This window comes from Coffea eugenioides, unplaced genomic scaffold, assembly GCF_003713205.1.
Source record: "Coffea eugenioides isolate CCC68of unplaced genomic scaffold, Ceug_1.0 ScVebR1_68;HRSCAF=342, whole genome shotgun sequence".
Classification (NCBI taxonomy): domain Eukaryota; kingdom Viridiplantae; phylum Streptophyta; class Magnoliopsida; order Gentianales; family Rubiaceae; genus Coffea; species Coffea eugenioides.
Window position 1 is genome coordinate 141,020 of NW_020864551.1, and position 23,591 is coordinate 164,610.

The following is a 23,591-nucleotide window of genomic DNA, read 5'->3' on the forward strand; positions in this document are numbered from 1 at the left end:
CTAGGCAAGGATTGTTTTCTTCTTCTTCCCCCATAGCCGGCGGATTCTCCATTCCCCATCATCGGCATAAAAACCAATGACAATTTCAGGAATGTGTGTCATTCTTCTGTAATCTTCACTGTCTTCCTTTTGATTCCCCACCTTTTCCATCAGTTGAGAACTCATCTCATACAAACCCAGCTCTTGAAGATGGCTCAAGTGCTGAATTCCCGAAGGTAAGTCCATTAGTGATGGAAGTCGATCAAGAACTAGTGTTCGGAGATGAGGGCATGCACCCTCCTCCACTGCCATCCATATCAACCCTTCCATTTTCCTTAACCTCAACTCTTTCAGCTTTAGGAACCCTCCAGCCTTGAAACACAACCTTTCTCCCTGGTAAGATCCACAGAAAGTAATTTCACCCAAATTGGGCAAATGTTGGAGGGATTCAAGTGGATCCTCCTCAGCCCTTAACCCGCTCCAGTTCGAATCTAATCTTACCAAGTTTTGAAGATGAGTTATCCATATTGGCATCGTTTCTAAGCGGCCATGCATAAGTAGCACACGAAGAGATTGAAGAAACGAACAAGAAGAAGAAGAAGAAAGAGAATGTTGATGATGATTTAGATCAATTATCTCATGATCATCACCTTTTCCAATTGATTTAACGCTTAATTGCCGAAGGCTGGTGAGGTTGACAAGGGAGGAGCAGAGCTCCTTTCCATCTTCTCTTCTCAACTGTGTAATATATAACTCTCTTAATTGGGTCAATTTTCCTATCTCTTTCAATATTACAGACCCACTGCTTGCATCTACGGTGCGTAACACTTGTAGGGCGAGAAGCCCTCCCAATTTTGACGGACCTTTAAACCCATGAAATCCATAATCATCATCAGAGGGATCAACTCGTTGGAATACTATGAGATACCGAAGCTTTAGCAGCTTTAGGATTTCCACGGGTAATTCCCCAACTCCAGTGTCCCCCAAATTCAGATATTCCAAATGTTGAAGCTTTCCAATAGCTCTCGGGACTCTTGCCACTTTTGTACCATATAGGTTCAGATACGTGAGATGCAACAAGTTGAAAATCTCATTTGGTGTTTCCTCTATCTCTTCACCTTTCAAACGCAAAACCTTTAGCAACTTGCTACTCCTTAGAACTTCACACAAGAAAGTTTTGGATAGTAATGGGTTGGTGGAAGTAACTGTGATGAATGATCGAAGGTGTTCAAAGGAATAAAATTGTCTTTGTTGGTGGTATTGGATGTTGCTACTGTTACTACTACTATGGAGTACTAGACGGCGTACCTTCTCAGATGGCCACGTCATTGGTTGTCCAGTAGTAATTGTAACAATGTTTTGTTCCCTTGACTTGATGAGAATAACTTCTCTCAATAGGTCATGGATTCGACAAGTGTAGGGTAATCCTTCATAAAACACCCCAATTACTTGAATTAGGTTTCTACTGACGAGTTCACTAAAATAACCCCAGGCTACGTCTTCAATACTCATTCCTTCTCTCCATTCTACAAATCTTTCTGCAACCCATAAGAGAATCAGCATATTGCATTCTATTAGATAATCCTCCGGATAAATGCTTAAATACAACAGACAGGGTTTGAGGTGTGAAGGTAGATCGTTGTAACTCAGAGAAAGTATCCTTCTAACTCTCTCTAGCTCACCGGTGCCTTCTAATTCACCCCCAAGACTCTGTTGAATCTTCTCCCATTCATCTATTCTGCTCACGTCCTTCGAAGCCAAGAGCCCACCGATCGCAAGAATCGCCAAAGGCAAACCGTCACATTTATCCAATACAGCTTTTGCAACATCCATCAAGTGGGCGGGGCAACGATTTCCTTTAAAGATCTTGTTACAAAATAGAGTCCACGAATCTTCAATTGATAGTGGCTCCTTTTTGTAGACATAATCCTGAGATTCTGTGCAAGAGGCAGAGGCTACATCGGCTTTTCGTGTTGTTAGCATGACACAATTGCCGTAGTTACCCTCAGGCAGTGCAAATTTGATTTCATTCCAAAATTCCACATCCCACACATCATCAAACACAATTGCATACCTTCCAGCTTGTTGAAGAAAATCTTTGACAAATTCTTTCAACTCAATGGTAGATATAGATTCGATGAATTGTGGGACTGATTTGTTCAATTCCTTGTGCAACTGCCAAATCAAGTCTCTCAGGAGCTTTGGAAAGTCGCATGTTTGAGAGACGGTTACCCAGGCACGAACTGGGAAATGCTTTCTAACATCTGGATCTTCATGGACCTTTTTGACTAGGGTAGTTTTCCCTAGTCCAGCCATACCGACCACTGAAATAACTTTGAGTTGGTGATCGTCCGCCTCGAGGAGCTTGGAAACCAAATGTTGTTTGGGCTGGTCAATGCCAACCAATTTTGCTTCTTCCACTAGAAGTGCATCATCCCTGCTATAGCGCCATGAGTTGTTCATGGTTGAAGCTCCAGTGACACGGTCATTGATGCCAAGTTCAGCTTGGTATCTCTGACGTCCTTCTGAAATATTTTTGATCCTGGACTTTATGCTTTGAATTTCACTGGCAACCTGATGACGAGCTCGCAAGCTCTTAATGGCTTTGAGAATTCTCTGCAGAGAGCCACAGAATCCATGATGTCGGCAGCCAGCAAAGCGAAGTACAAATTCATCGAGAACATCTTCAATGTCATAAGCAGCTTCGCGTACTTGCTTGATCCATTCTTGGAGCCTGGGATTAGAGGTGTCAAAATGGGTGACTTGGGCGGGTTTGGATTGGATAAAATTGGTAATGGGTATAACTGAGTCAATCAATTTATATCCATTTAATGGGTAAGTTAAAAAATGAATTGGGTAACCCAATTACCCATTTATAACCCATTTATTTTAACTTTTTGTAAACTCATTTAAATTCTTTTTTGCAAACTAAGTCATCAATTTATATCGCTCTTTGTACCCATCATTAATTTTAAATATTTACTTATAATGCTCAATAAGTCTAATTACCAATTTTTTTCCATTGATACTCTATGTCGCAAAATTACATATTATTTAATAATTGAATAATAAGAATATAAAAATTTAAACTAAGTACTATAAAAATTAATATAAAAACTTAATCCAAAAATTTTGAACCCCTAACATTTTTTTCATATATAAATTTAAATTTTCATTTTAGAAAGATAAGAAAAGAGGCTAAAACTTATCATAAATTAGTAATGCAGAAAAATGAGTAAGTTAACAAACTAAGAGAAAATAAAATAATAAGATAAACCAACAAATAATAATAATAATGAAAAAAAAGTAGTTAACATCATGACGAAATAAAAAATCTGAAAAAAAATGAGAGGGGAAAGAGAAGAAACTTGGGGAAGAGAATTCTAAATGAGTTAATTGGATTTGATAGGTTACCCAATAATATCCATTTATTAAATGGGTATTATTAGGTAACCCATTTATACCCATATAAAAAAATTTAAAATATCCATACCCCTCTATTCATGGACAGGTATGAGTAAATTTAATTAAGTAAATTGGTTTGCCACCAATACCTGGGATCATCATCTTCTTTTGGTTCAGCCACTTTGAGGAAAGCTCTCATATGCCCCAACTCATCCTTGATGAGTTGGACCTCTTCTCGAAGCCCTCCCAATAGGCTTCCCTCCTCTCGGAGTAAGGTTGCGAGATGATCTGACACAAAAGAGACAACAGTTTCTGCCATTTGTATTGTTTTTTGTTTTTTTTCAAGAAGAAGAAGGAGGAGGCTGGGTTTTTGCTTCTTTTTATATGGTTATGAGTAGAAGAATGGTTTTAACTTCATATATTTTTTGGTGCCTGAGAAGGATTTATTATATAGGAAGGAAGACCTTGGTGGGGATCAGGTTGATTCCATTGGAAGTAATGCTCTTTTTCTACCTTCCTTGTTCCCCATGGTTTGGAATTTGTAGAAAGAAAGTTGAAATGGTTTATTCTTTCTTCACTTCCGGAAATTAGTATCATAGTTAGAGCTGAAGCACCACTTATTCTTTCTTGTACTTTTTATTCTTACGTTTAAGTTTTAGCTATATCATCTTCAAAGGCTATCAAATAAAAGAAGCACATTCTCAGTGGGTCTCTATCATTCTCATCAATGACATTGCTAGTAACTAGTGCCAGGCTCTATCATTCTCATCAATGACATTGCCAGTAACTAGTGCCAGAGTAATGCATTTTTTTTGGGGGTCAAGAGTAATGCTGCTTATGATCTTTGAGATGCTAAATCTTCATTTGACCAGAAACTGAAAGCAACTCAATTCAGAAATAAAACTAATCCGGTTCGATTTTCTGTGTCGCCCCACAATAAAGGAGAAACTAGTTATAGTCTCATGCAAACCTTTTGAAACTTTTTCATAGTCCTGTCAGACTCAAGAAGATTGATGATGGTGCAAAGCTAAATTAATTTTTTGGTCCCTGCTAAAGAGTTTTGTAAGTTTGTCCATGCTCAGAGGAATTCGATCTTACACTTTCATGGTCAGAGGATTTCGATCTATTTGGAACATCCAATCGATGAATGCTGTTCAATTCTGCCTTTCTTCATTCGTGTATATATGTTCTTTTTCACTAGAAAAAAGGAGAGAACAAATGGGGGGCTGTTGCAATCTAGAGGAGAATATATAGCGCAACTACCATAATTTGGGGTGCCATTAATTGAACTGATCTGAGCAATCTTTTTTTTTTTTTTTTTGACTAATGAATGTGCATTGAGAAACAAAATTGAGATGCATGTTGGAGCCAAGTCTGCCTTTCTATATTGTACTACCAAAGTATGAGGAAACAGATTGAGTATTGTTATTTCGTCTCACAACATTTGCTGCAAGCCAAGTTTGCAATGAATCAGGCTAACCAGAAAAATATACATATATTTTGGAATTAAGGGGAGAGAATCCACTTTATAGAAAGCAAGAATTTTTCTTCTTACAGAAAATCTGGCTTAACTGTGCTATTATTAAGAACCCTGCAGTTCATGTTAGCCAAGAATTATTCATGATTTACCGTCTTCCTGCAATAACTTATTCCGTAGGGTAGATAGCATCAACCTGAAATGTTATATTCTTTCTTCAGTACAGCAAATGAGTATCATTTAAGGTTGAAGCACCACTTTCTTCAATACTGCAAATGAGTGCTAATTACCTCATGGGAAACAATAATATAGATAAAGATGGCTTCATTCTTCGTCTTCTCAATATTCTTCACCTCTTCTGTTATCCTCTTTGATTGAGTTCCAAGAAAAGAATATACTTTCTTGATTAGTCTCTATTATTTTGCGTGACATTGCTTCTACCGGGTGCCAAATGTTGTTTCTTATGATATTTCATATGCATAAATTTTCATTTTCACCAGAAAGAACATTATTGTAAGTGAGAACTAACAGGAATTTGAAGCAACTTAATTCAAAAAAATAAACTAATCCATACTTCAAAAAATCCAGTTCAGTTTCTATGTTGCTCCAAGATAATGGAGAAAATAATTATGGGTCGTTGAAACAATTATTGTAAGTGAGAGCTAGCAGGAATTTGAAGCAACTTAATTCAAAAAATAAAACTAATCCGTGCTTCCAAAAATCCAGTTCAATTTCTGTGTTGCCCCAACATAAAGGAGAAAATAATTATGGGCTGTCGAAACAATTACGGTTTGTAACTTAAGCGAGGAAAGAAGCCCTCTTAATTCAGATGGAACTTTAATAAGTAACATCCAATATCAGGATTTAAATAATCTAGTTATAAAGGGATTTCCATTGGTAACCAACTGGCAATAGTATCTAGATATTCTAAATTCTGAAGCTCTCCAATGCATTCGGGATTGTTTTTAACTTTTGTTCTTCTTCATTTGGGATTTCTTCAAAATGCGCAGCTCCAAAAATCCAAAGCCTCAATCAACTTACCTGATAAGAGAGCAGATTTTGGATAGTGACTCCACGGACCAATCTATTATCTGTTACTATATTAAAAGTTCGATGAGTCTTGGCATCATATGTTATAAGCACTTTTTTATCTTAGTTTTTGTTGTACCCATATCACCCTCATCTTTCAATTAGAGTTATTACATTTTAATTTGTCAGGTGTGGGGGGAATTGATAGGGTATAATTTGTTAGTATTTTTATTATTAATTTTCCCTTCTATCCCTGACAAATATTGTGTTAATTGCTGATATTTACTCATATTTGGTATTTGGAATCAATTTCAGGAATGAAGCAGAAAACTACCAAAAAGGAGGGACTTTGTGAAAAATATGGAGACTTCTAAGGGCTTCAATCCTTGGGCCCTTGAATTGGTGGGGGACCACAAGCTAGTGAAAGGCATTTGGTCATTTGGGCTTCAAAAGAAAGCAACGTAGAGAGACTTGGAACAAGAAGTACTTGGGAGGCTTTGTCCACATGTGTGGGGACCACCTAGATAGCTTTTAGTCATCTTTCTTTTGTTGCTTTAAAAGGGGACAACGTACAGAAGCAAGAGATATCTAGGGCTTTAGTTTTAGTTTTTTAGTTTAGTTCTAGTTTTCTTTCTTTGGACTGGCCTCTGACACACGCCAGGTATTCGACAATATTCCCCAACGGGGAGATTTTCTCATGAGGCGTGGTTAAGCTTTTCTAGTCAAGGGGACAACTGACGATTTGGTTCGACAATTACTGTGAGATCGAATCTGTTTTAATTATTTTCTTCATTTATTGGTATTTATATGTTTCTTGATTTTAATTGCTATGGCCTTGTGTATGATTGATTAGTGCGCAATAATTAATTATTCATATAGGCTATTTTTGCTAAATATGGGTAATTGAATCCGTAATTGTTCGTTATCTCTATCTCAGTAGCAACTGGCGTAATTGGGTTTATGTCAGGGGAGCATATGATCTAATTTAAACAAACCCTCGTAGCGTGTTTGTTGGTTAGGATTGGGCCTTTCTAATTATTAATGCAATCTAGAAATTAAATCCTACTGTCGTACCTAGGGTTATTATTGGGTTAGAGAAATAGCTAACGGTCGTACCTTAGCTATCGAGAAATTAAGGAAGGGTTGGTTGTTTATCGCGTGCATGACAACTATAACTAATCTATTGCTAAATGTTGGAATTATTTCTGCATCAATGATCAGTGCATGAACCATTTCTGATGTGTACCCTTGGCTAGAGTTTCCCCAATCATTTCTTTTAATTAATTATTTTCTGCAGTTAATTTATTTAGTTAGCATTTAATCCAAAACCCCCCATACTTTGGACTCTAGAAGAAACGAATTATCCCCAGTCCCTGTGGATTCGACCTTACTCACCGCTATATATAAAATCTGTATTTTTCTCGAGTAGGTATTTATTATTGCACAGGTTCGGCACCTGTCAATTTTTGGCGCCGTTGCCGGGGACTGGTGTCAGATTAATTTGTTTCTTTTCGAGTTCACCTTGTTTTCATTTTTAATTTATTTTTTTCCCTTTTTTTTTATATAGTTTATGGCTGCTAACATTCCATATTTTGATGATAGACTGGACTTTGTTCCTGAATGGGGTTATGAGACTCATGTTTTTCCTAATGATCAATGGGCTGTTGCAAATTGTGGAACTTATTTTGATTCAGGTTATTCAACTAACACATGCCCCGCATTTCAAGATAATCTAAGCGCTCCAATTGATACTTTTGGAGATTTTCCACCCCAATATCAAACGTGGTATGACCCTTATTCAAACGGGTATGATCAAGGATGGTGGGATAATTCCAATTTTGATTATGCGACCGGGCCAATGGATTTTCAACAGCAAGAGTCTCAGCAATCGTCCTCCGTGTCAGGTATGTCTCTTGAAGAAATGATAGGTTTACTAATTGCTAATTCAAATCGATTTCATCAGGAGACACAAGCGAGCCTAAATCGATTTCATCAGAAGACACAAGCGAGCTGTCGCGACCTGGCGGATCAACTGCGTCAATTGACAGCCAGGATAGAGCGATTAGAGGCTCACCTTGAAGAATTGCCCTCACAAACCAATATCAATCTTGAGGAAGATGAGAGTGCAATTTGCTTGACTAGTGATGAGGAGATGCAAGAGTGTCAAAATGAGAGATCTACAGATGCAGTTGAAAAAGAAGCCGAAAATGAAGAAATGGAACCCCAACCGCAACCCATCCAAGTGAATGAATCCAGTGGACAATCTCCAAATGCGGTGACATCTTCTCCACTCCTTAATCAATATTTTCCTGACTCCTATTCTTCAACTCCTGTTACTGAAATTGATTTTATTATACCAGAAAATTTGAAATTTCATGACAGGAATAAGTTAAGAGTGGTAATGGAAAAATATCTTGAACCGTTGAATGCTCTTGATGGAGGAGTGGATGAAGAATTGCGATCAATGCTTGATTGTTTGGCGCAATCTACTGGTCCATGGAAGACTGTAGCTCGTGTACTCAAGAATTACTCCATCTATGAGGGTTACCAGGATCACATTGAAGATGAAGCATTGAAGCGAGCCACAAGATTTTATCCTCCATGAGCAAAACATGATAATGTCTAGCTAAAGACATTAAAGAAAGGCGCTTTTTGGGAGGCAACCCAAATATTGATTTTATTATTTTTTGTTGTTCATTTCTTTCGTTTTTCGTTTCTCGATTGAGTAGTAATTGGTTTTCATATTTCCTCCACTGTTATCAGGAAGTGAAATCTTGGCGTGCCCACGCGGTGTTTGCGTCTCCTGAGGTCAGAGGACGAAGACCAATCTTGGCGTGCCCACGCGGTGTTTGACGACCCAAAAACAAAGGAAATAATTTTTCACTTTCAAAAAAAAAAAATAATAATAATATTTTTTTTTTCTTTTCCCTATTTCTTTAAATAACAGTAATTTCCTTTTTCATTTTCAGTTTTGGTATTCAAAAATCGAATTTTCCAATCTCAATTCAATTTAAAAAAAAAAAAAAAAAATTCCCAAAAAAAACAAAAAATTCTTTCTTCTTTCTTTCTTTTTCTTTCTTTCTTTTTTCTTTTTCTTTTCTTCCACCGCTCCCCTGTTTCCCCTTTTCCTTCTATTCCTTCATCCGCCGCTACTGCGCCACAACCTCACCCACGCAGCACCTCCTCCTCTTCATCATCCACGGCGCGCCGCTACCAGCACCAAGTCGCGCCCCACTTGCGCTCCGCTGAACACCACGCCGCACGCGACCAGGAGCTTCCTCGCGCGCTACCCGCAACGCTGCAGCCCTCGCGCGCAGCCCTCTCCCCTGCGAGCCCGTTGCGCCATCTCCACCTGCGCTTCCTCCGCAAGCTCTTCCCCAGCTTCGTCCGCAACACGCCGCGCTGCATCGTGCGCACAAGCAGGGGACCTCCACCAGCCCCCTGCGCTCTCTCACCTCTCTCTCCGCTGCTGTTCACCACCAGCTCTGCACCGCCAGCTAACTCTCCTCTCGCCGTGAGTTCAGCTTCCACCGCCAACAGCTCCACCAGCTCGCCGCATCTCCGCGCGCAACTCCAAGCGCGTCGCTGCCTCCTGAGCTCGCGCCACCAACAGTTCGCCCAAGCTCCGCGAACTGCCACCCAACTCCCCCTCTGCTCTCTCTCCACTTGGCGAACGAGCTACACTTCAGCTCACCTCCACCAGCTTGGCGCCCCTCTCCGCTGAGCTGCGCGCCGCCGCCTGCTCAAACTCCAGCTTGCCCGCCACCACTACAGCTCCTCTGTCCGCCTACTGCCGAGGTCCTAGCAGAGGTATTTGGACTTTATTCCCCAATTTCTAACATTGATTGGTGTTGTTAAGGATTTTCCACAATTGGTATTTGTGGCTGTTGGAGTTTATTTCTTCACTTGTGTGGTATACCTATTGGGCGTCATTTCTTGTGGCTACTATAGATTCGTCCTCTCTTATTTGCTGCTTAATTGGGAGCTGGAAGCTTGGGGTTCCTTTCTTCACTGATTAATTCGTCCTTTCTTCACTGAAAGCTTGGACTCGAATTGCTGACTTTTGGAACTATCACTGCGAATTCGGTTGATTGAGTTGTACATTTACTCTTTCATTCCAAAAAAAAAAAGGGGGGGGGAAGGCACTGGTTGGGGTATTTTCACTTGAATTTATTACTTCTTTTGGGTTGGGTGCAATTGTGCATTAACTGGCCACCTGGAGCGATTTGTTCCGATTGAGGTTTCATTGATTTTGGCCTACGTTTTTACCCCCAGTGGTACTGGAGGGAATATTTTCAATTGAATTTGTTTACCCCTAGTTGTTTGGCGGAGTTCTTATTGACAACTTTCTGGGCTGTTATCATTGAAATTGCTAATTTTTGGGTGGGCTGGATTCGTGAAATTGTCTTTTGCTAATTGGGAGGCAACTTTGCTTGTGTTTTGATTGTTGCGATTCTCAATTATGAGCAGTGTTAATTGTTATTTTGGTTTGTCGGTGGCCTGATATTGGTGGTGTGTGATTTCTCTTCCATAGTTTACTACACCAGTGGTACTGGTGGGGTGATTGGACCTCAATTGGGTACTTCTATTTGGTTGGCTAAGTGATTATTGTCCAAGCCCTGAGCTGTTATCCTTGAAATTGCTGATTTTGGGTTGCGACTTCTACTGGCCAACTGGAGCCATTTGTTGAGTATTTGGGTGAGCTGAAATATTGCACTTGTTTGTTAAATTGGGAGGCTTCTATACCCTCTACATTGCTTATTCCAGTTCAGTGCATCTAGTTGAAATGCTGGGGGTTTGAGATTCAGTTGTTAATGTCAGAGTTTTCCACTACTATTGCTTGACTTGTTCACTTCTTGAGGCTCACCGCTGGGGGCATTTGTTCAACTTTTGGGTGGAATTGTTGAGTTTTTGGGTGAGTTGAAATACTGTGATTGCTTGTTGAATTGGGGAGTTTCTATGACACTTGCTTGGCTTATTCATGTTGAGTGTATTTAATTGAAGTTTCTACTGTGATTTCGGTTGAGTTATCTCTGAATTGCCTGTTGACTTGGGAAACCTGTGCCACTTGCTTTGCTTGTCAAGGTGGGTACATCCAGTTGAATTGTTGGGCTGCATTAATTCTGCATTTGAGTAAATTAGGACCACTACTGATTATTGATTGCAATCGCTGCTTTGTTGGGACATTTGTATAGACCTTGGGTGCCTCACATGTACATTTTGTTGATTGGGTTTGCCATTTAAGTTGCTTCATTATCTGTGGGGTGCACCAATGGTACTGGTTGGGGTATTTTGACTAGATTTGGTAATTCCATCTGATTGGCTGTCTAATTGACAGCCAAGAACTTGTGACTGAATTGTTATTGTCAAATACCTAAACTCTCAATGTTGAAATTTCTGATTCTGAGTTAAGGCATTAACTGGCCAACTGGAGCTATTTGTTGAGATTTTGGGAGGACAGAGTTTTGCATTTGCTGGTTGAATTGAGTATGATGTCTCAGAACTTGGGCGCGTACTTCCACCACATTGGTTTCCTCCACCGTCCCCGCCTACCTCTTGGCCACTCAAAGAGGAAAGTTTCGTTGTCCTCTTCACTTTAATTGCTTTAATTCCTCCATTGAGGACAATGTAGGATTTAGGTGTGGGGGGAGCAGTTATGGTGCTAGTATCTTTCGTTCATTTTCATTTTCTTCTTTTTAGTGATTGGCTCGTAAGTGCATGCCAAAATTTGATGTTGGATTGTTGCCTCTATTTCTGCTATTGCCAAATTTTAATAATAAAAGGGTATCAAGTTAATATGGTTGAGTCCAAAAATATCTCTTTGGTGAATATCGATGATTGTTTTACTCTTATAATTTTTGGTTAACTTTCCTAGGCATAGGGAATGATTATTGGCATTTTCATGTGAATTGGTCCGGTTATTAACTTTAGTTCTCCATGTTTGAAAATGAGGCTAGCTGATGCAAGTTTTCTTTTGGTTCTTGTGTTATATTGAGTTTTTGTGATTTTTAGCTATGAATAAACTTGACTGTACTCCGCTATTAGTTACTACTGAGTAACCGGGGATCTGCACCTAAAAGTGTTGATTCTCGCGTCAAAAGGTAGTAATTCCTATGAGTACGTGGTCACGTGGCGATAGAAGCTGAGTAACCGGGCTCCTTCATCTTGCCAATGTTGGAGTTCGCGTCAAAAGGCTCTAATGGCTAGCGACTAAGTCTTTTGTTACTATTGAAAAAAAAAAGAGAAAAGTAGGAAAAAAAATGTGAAAAAAAGTGAAGGTTGTGTTAGTGTGTAATAAAAATCAGCTTGCCGAATTATGGATTTAATGTTGAGATTTTGGTTAATAATTGGACCATTTGCTGATAAATGTTGTACATTATTCCTTTTTCTTAGATTCGTTAACCTGAAATTGGAAGAGTTTATGGTTTAGAAGCTAACCAGGAGTGATGTTTCTTGGACTTGACCATTGATGCTTGATTATTATTTTTCTTGGTATCTTGGCAATTAGGTAGTTAGAGCGATAGCCATTGTCAAAATTTTGGTGTTCAATTGCTGCTCCCATGCTTGAGGGCAAGCATGATTCAGGTGTGGGGGGAATTGATAGGGTATAATTTGTTAGTATTTTTATTATTAATTTTCCCTTCTATCCCTGACAAATATTGTGTTAATTGCTGATATTTACTCATATTTGGTATTTGGAATCAATTTCAGGAATGAAGCAGAAAACTACCAAAAAGGAGGGACTTTGTGAAAAATATGGAGACTTCTAAGGGCTTCAATCCTTGGGCCCTTGAATTGGTGGGGGACCACAAGCTAGTGAAAGGCATTTGGTCATTTGGGCTTCAAAGAAAGCAACGTAGAGAGACTTGGAACAAGAAGTACTTGGGAGGCTTTGTCCACATGTGTGGGGACCACCTAGATAGCTTTTAGTCATCTTTCTTTTGTTGCTTTAAAAGGGGACAACGTACAGAAGCAAGAGATATCTAGGGCTTTAGTTTTAGTTTTTTTAGTTTAGTTCTAGTTTTCTTTCTTTGGACTGGCCTCTGACACACGCCAGGTATTCGACAATATTCCCCAACGGGGAGATTTTCTCATGAGGCGTGGTTAAGCTTTTCTAGTCAAGGGGACAACTGACGATTTGGTTCGACAATTACTGTGAGATCGAATCTGTTTTAATTATTTTCTTCATTTATTGGTATTTATATGTTCCTTGATTTTAATTGCTATGGCCTTGTGTATGATTGATTAGTGCGCAATAATTAATTATTCATATAGGCTATTTTTGCTAAATATGGGTAATTGAATCCGTAATTGTTCGTTATCTCTACCTCAGTAGTAACTGGCGTAATTGGGTTTATGTCAGGGGAGCATATGATCTAATTTAAACAAACCCTCGTAGCGTGTTTGTTGGTTAGGATTGGGCCTTTCTAATTATTAATGCAATCTAGGAATTAAATCCTACGGTCGTACCTAGGGTTATTATTGGGTTAGAGAAATAGCTAACGGTCGTACCTTAGCTATCGAGAAATTAAGGAAGGGTTGGTTGTTTATCGCGTGCATGACAACTATAACTAATCTATTACTAAATGTTGGAATTATTTCTGCATCAATGATCAGTGCCTGAACCATTTCTGAAGTGTACCCTTGGCTAGAGTTTCCCCAATCATTTCTTTTAATTAATTATTTTCTGCAGTTAATTTATTTAGTTAGCATTTAATCCAAAACCCCCCATACTTTGGACTCTAGAAGAAACGAATTATCCCCAGTCCCTGTGGATTCGACCCTACTCACCGCTATATACAAAATCTGTATTTTTCTCGAGTAAGTATTTATTATTGTACAGGTTCGGCACCTGTCAGTAGTAATTAAAAATATGAAACATTTCAAATGATAAAACCTCAATAATAATGGTAATTAAAATGAAAAATCTCCCTATTAAAACTATTTAGTGACCCTTGTACTCCATCTTCAATTCCTATATGTGTCAAAGTTTCTTATCCAAAGCAATTTCTTACTTGAAATTATGTGACCAATTGCATTAGCCACAATTTTGATATCGTAAAAAATATTAGTATAAAAAAAATAGATGCTCTTGGAAAAAAAGAGAAATATATAAGAAGAAAAGAGTCCATATTCATTTGAAGAATCTTGATATTAATATCATGTGACAGATATATAATTATGTGCTTTTTATCGGTATGAAGAAATACTAAAAGAAAAGAACAAATAAAAGAATCCAACTATTTCTATCAATTGAATGTCAATAGACAACTAAGTAGACAATCTAAGATAATTAAGCAGTATAGATCATTTACATTTTTTATTAACCTCAATAAAACTTAAAAAAATGTAAATATTCCAAATTCAATAATACGCCTCACATTATTCAATTCAAATTCACAAAAAGAAATAAAAGTTCAACTAGAAAGATATAAAAACCTTACTCTATGGAACTAATTTCTGCTGACCAATTAGTATTTGTAATATCAAAGAAATGTGACCTGTATTGATTTAAGAGGTCTATGAATAGCATGTAAATTTAGCAAAAAAAAAAAAGAAATTGCAGAAAATGGTGAGGAGTGAATTAAAAATAATAAATTTTCTTTACAATTAAGGATTACAAATTTGTTGGAATAGCTGTACCACTCAATCATGACGTGGCTTATTTCTATGCCCTTCACTTTGTCAATTAATTTAATGTCTCATTTATGTCGTCTTTGCAGCTATCTTTTTTAACTGCATAGGGAAAATTTAAGTTTCTTTTTAACTCAATCAAATACCAATTAATACCAATTTTATTTGACAAACAAACCAAGCAAATGTAAAAGCAACTTAAAAAGCATGAAGAGTTTAGGCTCACATCTTTCTCTGCCCACATATATTTCAACATGACTTGATATATGCTCTACATGGTACACCAATTCATATAAGCTCATCCTTATTGACAGACATAGTTATACACTTACATACACAATACACGAACACATACACTCCCCATCCTCCATCCCCCTCGCAACCCTGCCAACGCAATCACAGACACAAACACAAAGCAGATCTAAACTACTAGACAGAGTCTATAAAAGCCCTCACGCCATCTCATCCTTCCTTGCAACACTCTTAAGCAAAGAAAAGCCAAGTTCTTACATTGTAAAACAAGATAAAAGGACTCCAACAAATCTACAGCTTCTCTACTCTGTCAAGTCCAGTTAATAACAGGGAAAATTTCAAGAACATGGCATGCTTGGAACCTTATTTGACAAAGAAAGCACAATGTTCGGCTATCTATAGAAGACCTTCATGCGTGAAATGTATTTTCGTGTACACATACTGGTACATTTTGTACAAACGTCAGTCCAAATGCCCTTCACATTTGGCCTAAAAACCTGAACCCTTTATTGATTAGGGCTTCAAGGGCGCCCTTTTCCATAATAATTCTACAGCAAATTGCAGGAAACAGAAGACAATGTGCATCTATCATCCAACAACGCAATAACCAATCTATCACAACAAATTTACTTCTTCCTCTTCCTTCTCATGCTTTCAAGCCAATAGTACCCAACTTTGGACCCAACCAAAAAAAAGGAAAAACAAGTGCAGTAAAGCTCTTTATCATATTCTAATCAAAGCGTCAAACAGAGCTAAATTACAGAGAAACTTCAAAAATGAAAGAGAAAAAAAGATACAAGCTTTTTTGTTTTTTAAATATAGATAAAAACCCATATGAACTGAAGAAACTCTACTCAGGATTGGGATTTTACTCCTCCTCACCATTTCCTCAAAAGCTAAGCTGAAAATTCTCCCTTTCTTTTCGCCAACTATTTTTCCGTCAAAAGACAACGCGAAATTGAGGGGCGTCGGAGCCTTGAGCCGGCAGAATCTCCGAGCGGCAAGGTTCGAGCTCGTCGGAAACAGGGCAGAAGCCGGCGAGGGTGACATTATCGGCAGAAGCGGCAACGGAACCGAATTCGAAAACGGTGATATCAGCTGGTGGTGGGCCGGGCCGTCGGACCTCCACTGCTCCGTTCATGCCGGGAACTTCAGAAGCGGATTGGGTTTTCACCGGTTCCGATTTTTGGGTCGCGGGTTTGGAGTTGGTATCGTTTTTGGTTCCCTTGAACCATGAAAAAATACCCATTGGTGGTGAATCAGTAATGTTGCTCACAAAATGAACTAGTTAGAACTTCCAGTGAGAGAAAGGGTGGAGGGGTTCTAGGCAATCCAGTTTTATTTGAGGAAGAAATCAAGAAAGAGGATAGCTTTCGTTGAGGGCAAAATGACGAGAACGCCATTTAATTTTTTGTTACTAAAATATTTTAGGACAGAAATAGAAGGATATTTAACTATTGGATCATCATATAGAGAGTATTTAGATTTTGGGCAAATTACATTTTACCCCTGTGGTTTAGATTTTTATATAACCCCGTATGGTTTCAGAAGTTATACATATATTTCTCATGGTTTAGATTAAAGTATCAAAGTGATGGAAATAGTCATTGGTAACGGAACTTCTGAAAATGTCAAAATTACGCTTATAAATACATGACACACTAATCCTGTATGATTTTTATATTTTAACATATAATCCCCTTATGGTTTAATACTTTACCATATAACTCCCTTATAGTTTTTAGAATATACATATAACCCCCCTTGATTAATAAATAATTTTTAACTTTACATAAGGATATTTTTTACATTTTAGGTGACTCCGTCACAAATGATCATTTTCGTCACTTTGACACTTTAATCCAAATCATAAAGGAGTTATGTATAGGTTTTGAAATTATACGGGGGTTATGTAAAAAATACTAAACCACAAGAGGGTAACCTGAAATTTGCCCTTAGATTTTCAATGTTATTTCCATGTATAATAAACCAAGGAAAATCTAATGCATCTTTTATTTTTCTGTATCCGGTTTGGAAAAATGCATCTAGAAAGCTACATATTTTTGGACTGAGGAATAAGCACCATGATTCTGTGGCAAGTTATTCATGTAGTATGATGGATGGATTTGCATTTTGGCCTTCAACTCTTTGGTGAGCTGCATCTGCTGTGTAAGTCGTCCTTTATTTGTTTAGTATTTTTTTTTCTTATATACGCAGCTAGAAGTTGAGGAGCTTCTTAAATCCCATTTTTATGCTCCTAAAAAATTGGCAAATCCAGAGAAACTTTTAGAAATAAATCAATATTGGGATCAGACCCTTTTGTTATCTAAATTTAAGAGTGAAAAGAAGATTATCATTCTCAAATTTCGCACAATGCTATAGCCATTGCAATCTTTATGTAGACTTATATCAAATTGATTCCTGGACTCAGTTATCGTTGGGGAGGTAGGTAAGAATGCTTCATTTGCTGAAGTTAAAATTAAAGAAAAACAGTTTATAAAATGCAATGCACCATACTACACGCAGTGGAGAACATAGAACACATCAGAAACTTCTCAGAAAAATAGAAGAAGAAGAGAGAGCAGTAGGGGGGGTAGCAAACAAAGAGAGGGAAGCCACGAGATGCTACTAGTGCTAGGCAAGGATTGTTTTCTTCTTCTTCTTCCCCCATAGCCGGCGGATTCTCCATTCCCCATCATTGGCATAGAAACCAATGACAATTTCAGGAATGTGTGTCACTCTTCTGTAATTTTCACTTTCTTCCTCCTGATTCTCAACCTTTTCCATCAGTTGAGAACTCATCTCATACAAACCCAGCTCTTGAAGATGGCTCATGTGCTGAATTCCCGAAGGTAAGTCCTCTAGTGATGGAAGTCGATCTAGAACTAGTGTTCGGAGATGAGAACATGCACCCTCCTCCACTGCCATCCATCTCAATCCTTCCATTCCCTTTAACGACAACCAACTCAGCTTTAGGAACCCTCCAGCCTTGAAACATAACCCTTCTCCTTGGTAACATCCACAGAAATTAATTGTATCCAAATTGGGCAAATGTTGGAGGAATTCAAGCGGATCCTTCTCACCCCTTAACCGACTCCAGTACAAATTTATTTTTACCAAGTTTTGAAGATGAGTTGTCCACACTGGCATCGTTTCTAAGCGGCCACGCATAATTAGCACACGAAGAGATCGAAGAAACGAACAAGAAGAAGAAGAAGAAAGAGAATGTTGATAATGATTTAGATCGATTATCTCAGAATCATCACCTTTTCCAACTGAATCAACACTTAATTCCCGAAGGCTGGTGAGGTTGACAAGGGAGGAGCAGAGCTCCTTTCCATCTTCTCTTCTCAACTGTGTAATATACAACTCTCTTAATTGGGTCAATTTTCCTATCTCTTTAACTATTACAGACCCGCTGCTTGCATCTATGGTGTCTAACCTTTGTAAAGCGAGAAGCCCTCCCAATTTTGACGGACCATTAAACCCATGATATCCAATATCTTCATCTGAGGGATCAACTTGTTGGTATACTCTCAGATGCCGAAGCCTTTGCAGCTTTAGAATTTCCACGGGTAATTCCCTAACTCCAGTGTCCCCCAAATTCAGATATTCCAAATGTTGAAGCTTTCCAATAGCTCTCGGGACTCTTGCCACTTTTGTACCATATAGGCTCAGATACGTGAGATGCAACAAGTTGAAAATCTCATTTGGTGTTTCCTCTATCTCTTCACCTTCCAAATCCAAAACCTTTAGCAACTTGCTACTCCTTAAAACTTCAGGTAAGAAAGTTTTGGTGGAACTAAATGTGATGAATGATCGAAGGTGTTCAAAGGAATAAAATTGGCTGTGTTGGTGGTGTGGGATGATGCTGCTGTTACTACTACTATGGAGTACTAGACGGCGTACCTTCTCAGATGGCCACGTCATTGGTTGTCCAGTAGTAACTGTCACCATGTTTTGTTCCCTTGACTTGATGAGAATAACTTCCCTCAATAGGTCATGGATTTGACACTTCTCGGGTAATCCTCCATAAAACACATCAGTCACTTGAATTAGGCTTCTATTGATGAGTTCACTAAGATAACCCCTGGCTACATCTTCAATACTCATTCCTTCTCTCCATTCTACAAATCTTTCAGCAATCCATAATAGAATCAGCATACTGCAGTGTATTATATCATCCTCCGGATAAATGGTTAAATACAACAGACAGGGTTTGAGATGCGAAGGCAGATCGTTGTAACTCAGAGAAAGTATCCTTTTAACTCTCTCTAGCTTACCGGTGAATTCACCCCCAAGACTGTGTTGAATCTTCTCCCATTCATCTATTCTGCTCGCGTCCTTTGAAGCTAAGAGCCCACCGATCGCAACAATCGCCAAAGGCAAACCGTCACATTTACCCAATACAGCTTTTGCAACATCCATCAGGTGGTCGGGGCAAGGTTTTCCTTTAAAGATCTTATTACAAAATAGGGTCCGCGAATCTTCATTTGATAGTGGCTCCATTCTGTAGACATAATCCTGAGATTCTGTGTAAGAGGCAGAGGCTACATCGGCATTTCGTGTTGTTAGCATGACACGATTGCCGTAGTTACCCTCAGGCAGTGCAAATTTGATTTCATTCCAAAATTCCACGTGCCACACGTCATCGAACACAATTGCATACCTTCCAGCTTGTTGAAGGAATTCATTGACAAATTTTTTCAGCTCAGCGGTAGATATAGGCTCGATGAATTGTGGGACTGATTTGTTCAATTCCTTGTGCAACTGCCAAATCAAGTCTCTCAGGAGCTTTGGAAAGTCGCGTGTTTGAGAGACGGTTACCCAGGCACGAACTGGGAAATTCTTTCTAACATCTGGATCTTCATGGACCTTTTTGACTAGGGTAGTTTTCCCTAGTCCAGCCATACCAACCACTGAAATAACTTTGAGTTGGTGGTCGTGCCCCTCGAGAAGCTTAGAAATCAGATGTTGTTTGGGCTGGTCAATGCCAACCAATTTTGCTTCCTCCACTAGAAGTGCATCATCCCTGCCATAGCGCCATGAGTCGTTCATGGTTGAAGATCCAGTGACACGGTCATCGATGCCAAATTCAACTTGGTATCTCTGACGCCTTTCTGGAATATTTTTATCCTGGACTTTATGCTTTGAATTTCACTGGCAACCTGATGACGAGCTCGCAAGCTCTTAATGGCTTTGAGAATTCTCTGCAGAGAGCCACAGAATCCATGATGTCGGTAGCCAGCAAAGCGAAGTACAAATTCATCGAGAACATCTTCAATGTCATAAGCAGCTTCGCGCACTTGCTTGATCCATTCTTGGAGCCTGGGATCATCATCTTCTTTTGCTTCAGCCACTTTGAGGAAAGCTTTCATATGCCCCAACTCATCCTTGATTAGTTGGACCTCTTGTCGAAGCCCTCCCAATAGGCTTCCCTCCTCTCGGAGTAAGGTTGCGAGATGATTTGAAACAAAAGAGACAACAGTTTCTGCCATTTTCAGTCTTCCTTTTTAACCTAAGAATGTCGGGGAAGGCGGCTTCTGGTTTATAGGATAGGACAGTCCAGTTGTAATATCTTGAAAGGAAGAAGGAAGAGGAAGTTATACAGATTCATAAGCTGATGTTCTTCGGTGCAGTATTTATCAAAAAGAAAAACGCGTTAAACAGAAAAAGAAAGAATTAACCAATTAGAAGAAACTAAAGCAAGAAACATCTGATTGTGAAAGACGAAGCTGCCTTACCTGCCACAATACAAAATCATGGAAGCTATTAAGAAGACTCATTTCTGTTTGCACATGTCTTCAGGACCTTCTTTCAACTGTGGGTCCTTTGGTCGGATAATAACAAAGGAGCACCGTTCAACATTATTGATTTCTTTGACGAAGAAATAAACTACTGCAAAATGTTTTGCCCCTTCTGCTGACATTATGACATATATATACTCCTCCTTCTATGGAACTAATTTCTGCATTTTTTTTCTTTTGACCCTTTGGACCAAAAGAAAAAACGGATGGAATATCAAGGAACAAACCAGTCCAACGCAGTGTGGACGAAATTTACAGTATAGACATGAAACGCGTGTTTGAGTAGTTAAAGTGGAAAGAGCACAAGAGAATGAGAAGAAAACCCCACCCCAAAAGAAAATTGACAGTTCCGAATCAAATGGAAGCCAGCTATGAGTTTTCCAGGAACATGTGATGCAGAGGAAAGTGAATTTCTTCGGAGTGGAACAGAAAAAGCAACTCAAGACTAAGGATGGCAACAGGGTGGCCCGCAGGAGGATACCCCCGCCCGCCACCCATTTAAAAAAAATATATATATATAATTATATATAAAATATTTAATTTAATTAGTTATAAACTTATGATAATGATATTAATATTAGTTATATGTATTATAATATCATTATCAATTATATTAATAATATATATACTAATAGAAATTATTAATTAATTATATTAAATTTACTAATATATTTATATTATATCTCTAATTATATTTAATATAATAATATTTTTTCTTAAAAAAAAGCGCAAATAAAATAATGAATTAGTGATTGTATTTCTGTCAAAAGTAAAAATTTAACTATTTTAATTGTATTTATTTCATTATATTGGATTGTATTCAATAATTTTTGTTTGATTATTTTTATAAATTTTAATTATTAAATTATAATGAATAATAATTTGATGATATATTAATATATTAATATTTAATTATTTATTAAAATTTAATTATAATAAAATTATATAATATATTTTTATTAGCCTGTCAAGAAAGCAGGACGGGGATGGGGAGGGGGTGGCGATGGGACGGAGCTGCCTTACCGGCCACAATATAAAATCATGGAAGCTATTAAGAAGACTGTGGTCGCCCACAATTGTCTTCGGAACCTTATTTCAACCGTGGGCCCCTTGGTGGGATAAAGATAAAAAGGAGCATCGTTCGATTGTGGGTTCTTTAAACCAACTAGGGAGTTGATCATCACTTTTAGTGCGGGTGGGAGTTTAAATGTTCAAACCTTCGTCTCCCATCAAAAGTGGTCACCTAATGTGGTTATGCTTAAGATTTATATGGGTGCTTTGTGCTCATACGGTCCGATGGTAGTTTAGTTCTCATCGATTTTTCGTGATCTTGTTAGGTTACCTCCCCTAGTATAGATTAGATTAGGACTAAAAGTAGATATAAATGTAGATGATGACAAATGACAAAAAAAAAAAAAAAGACTGTGGGTTCTTTACGAGGGGAAGGACATCATTGATTTCATTGATGAAGAAATAAAAAACGAACTCTATGGAACTAATTTCTGCTGACCAATTAGTATTTGAAATATCAAAGAAATGTGAACAGTATTGATTTAAGAGGTCTATGAACAGCATGCAAATTTAGCAAAAAAAAAAAAGGAATTGCAGAAAATGGTAAGGAGTAAATTAAAAATAATCAATTTTCTTTACAATTAAGGATTACAAATTTGTTGGAATAGCTGTACCACTCAATCATGACGTGGCTTATTTCTATGCCCTTCACTTTGTCAATTAATTTAATGTCTCATTTATATCATCTTTTGCAGCTATCTTTTTTAACTGCATAGGGAAAATTTAAGTTTCTTTTTTAACTCAATCAAATACCAATTAATATCATAAAGTCAGGGGGGATTGTATTGCAGATATTGGTAAGTTTAGTGTTGATTGCAGCGTTAGTTATATAATTATATCTATTACGTGTTCTATGATAAGGAAGCTGCAAGATGCCTTATGGCCTTTATTTCATGGTCATTGCTTCTTATTATCGCTTTGACTTTTGTTGCAGGCATGTGCTTTGTACAACAATTGGTGGCCAATGCTAACAGGTACAAGAATGTGAGATATTTGGCACAATGTCGATTACCTATTCTTGATAATTGCCTACTTCATATGACTGATATCTTGGAATTCTCCTGCCATTTTGATAAAATTGGAATCTAGTTTCATGCAACTTGCTCTTTTGGGCATATTTAATGTGGCAACCAGATTAACAGCTAAGCATGTTGTCTGCAAACTATCCAAGAGGCCCTTTGTAGTTCAGAATTAGTTAATTTTGTTGCATCAATGCCTTCTCAAAATGGTACAACAACTTTCGTTAGTGTCTGACGATTATACGATTGCATTGTCTGCTTGCAGTAATAATGTATGTGGTTCTACCTATGCCCTTAATTTTTTTGGCTGGCTCGGATACTTCATCTCTCTTTTCTGAATCTCAAAGTGGGTAAGTTTTTTATTTTTTCCTTCCGCCATGTTTCTCTGATGAGATGCTTTTATTCAAGTTTATTTATATAGATTTTTTGGCGTTAATTGGTTTTCATAAACAATGGGGCAACAGCTGGGCAGACGTGACCAAATTCTTAACTGGGGCTTCAGCTGTTGGTAGCACAGCAATACCATTGTGCGGAAAACGTAGAAGTTGCCTTTTTCTTGATTGCTGAGCATTGCCTATCATTTTGTGCTTTGTAAATACAAGAGTGGTTATTTTTTCAGTGAATGAATACCTGAGTTGCACATTAAACAATCTCGCCATTAAGGTCATATACCGCATCAGACACCACACTTGCTGTCAGTGTCAAATGTACAAGGTTGCAGAATTTCTGGAGGAACAAGCCATAATATCAGAGATACTCCTGAAGGCAGGCAATTTGTAACCGTGGAACAGAAGTTGACCAGAATGTTGTATTTCAAGCACATCAGTGTTCATTGGGAGCCAAGACAAAGCATGGAAAACTTTCAATGTTTTGGTTCCACCAACAACATTACAAGCAAAAAGATCCATCTAACTTGAA

The 23,591-nt window shown here is 38.1% G+C and overlaps 3 protein-coding genes and 1 long non-coding RNA gene across 4 annotated transcripts; 1 reads left to right on the forward strand and 3 right to left on the reverse strand.

Moving 5' to 3' along the window:
* Positions 1–3,703, reverse strand: LOC113758760 (disease resistance protein RPM1-like). Its single transcript, XM_027301489.1, has 2 exons — positions 3,534–3,703; positions 1–2,713 (listed from the first exon to the last, which is right to left on the reverse strand). Exons 1-2 carry the CDS (start codon positions 3,701–3,703, stop codon positions 1–3), a joined length of 2,883 nt encoding a protein of 960 aa, XP_027157290.1.
* Positions 3,704–15,482: 11,779 nt separating this feature from the next.
* Positions 15,483–16,128, reverse strand: LOC113758764. The gene has a single exon (XM_027301493.1). The coding sequence runs from the start codon at positions 16,023–16,025 to the stop codon at positions 15,717–15,719; it is 309 nt and encodes a 102-aa protein (XP_027157294.1). The 5' UTR covers positions 16,026–16,128; the 3' UTR covers positions 15,483–15,716.
* Positions 16,129–17,410: 1,282 nt separating this feature from the next.
* Positions 17,411–19,834, reverse strand: LOC113758761 (disease resistance protein RPM1-like). The gene has a single exon (XM_027301490.1). The coding sequence runs from the start codon at positions 19,832–19,834 to the stop codon at positions 17,411–17,413; it is 2,424 nt and encodes an 807-aa protein (XP_027157291.1).
* A 2,589-nt stretch (positions 19,835–22,423) lies between these two features.
* Positions 22,424–23,005, forward strand: LOC113758742. Its single transcript, XR_003466847.1, has 3 exons — positions 22,424–22,451; positions 22,589–22,628; positions 22,939–23,005. It is a non-coding gene; the product is annotated as an uncharacterized LOC113758742 (long non-coding RNA).
* Positions 23,006–23,591: the final 586 nt, after the last annotated feature.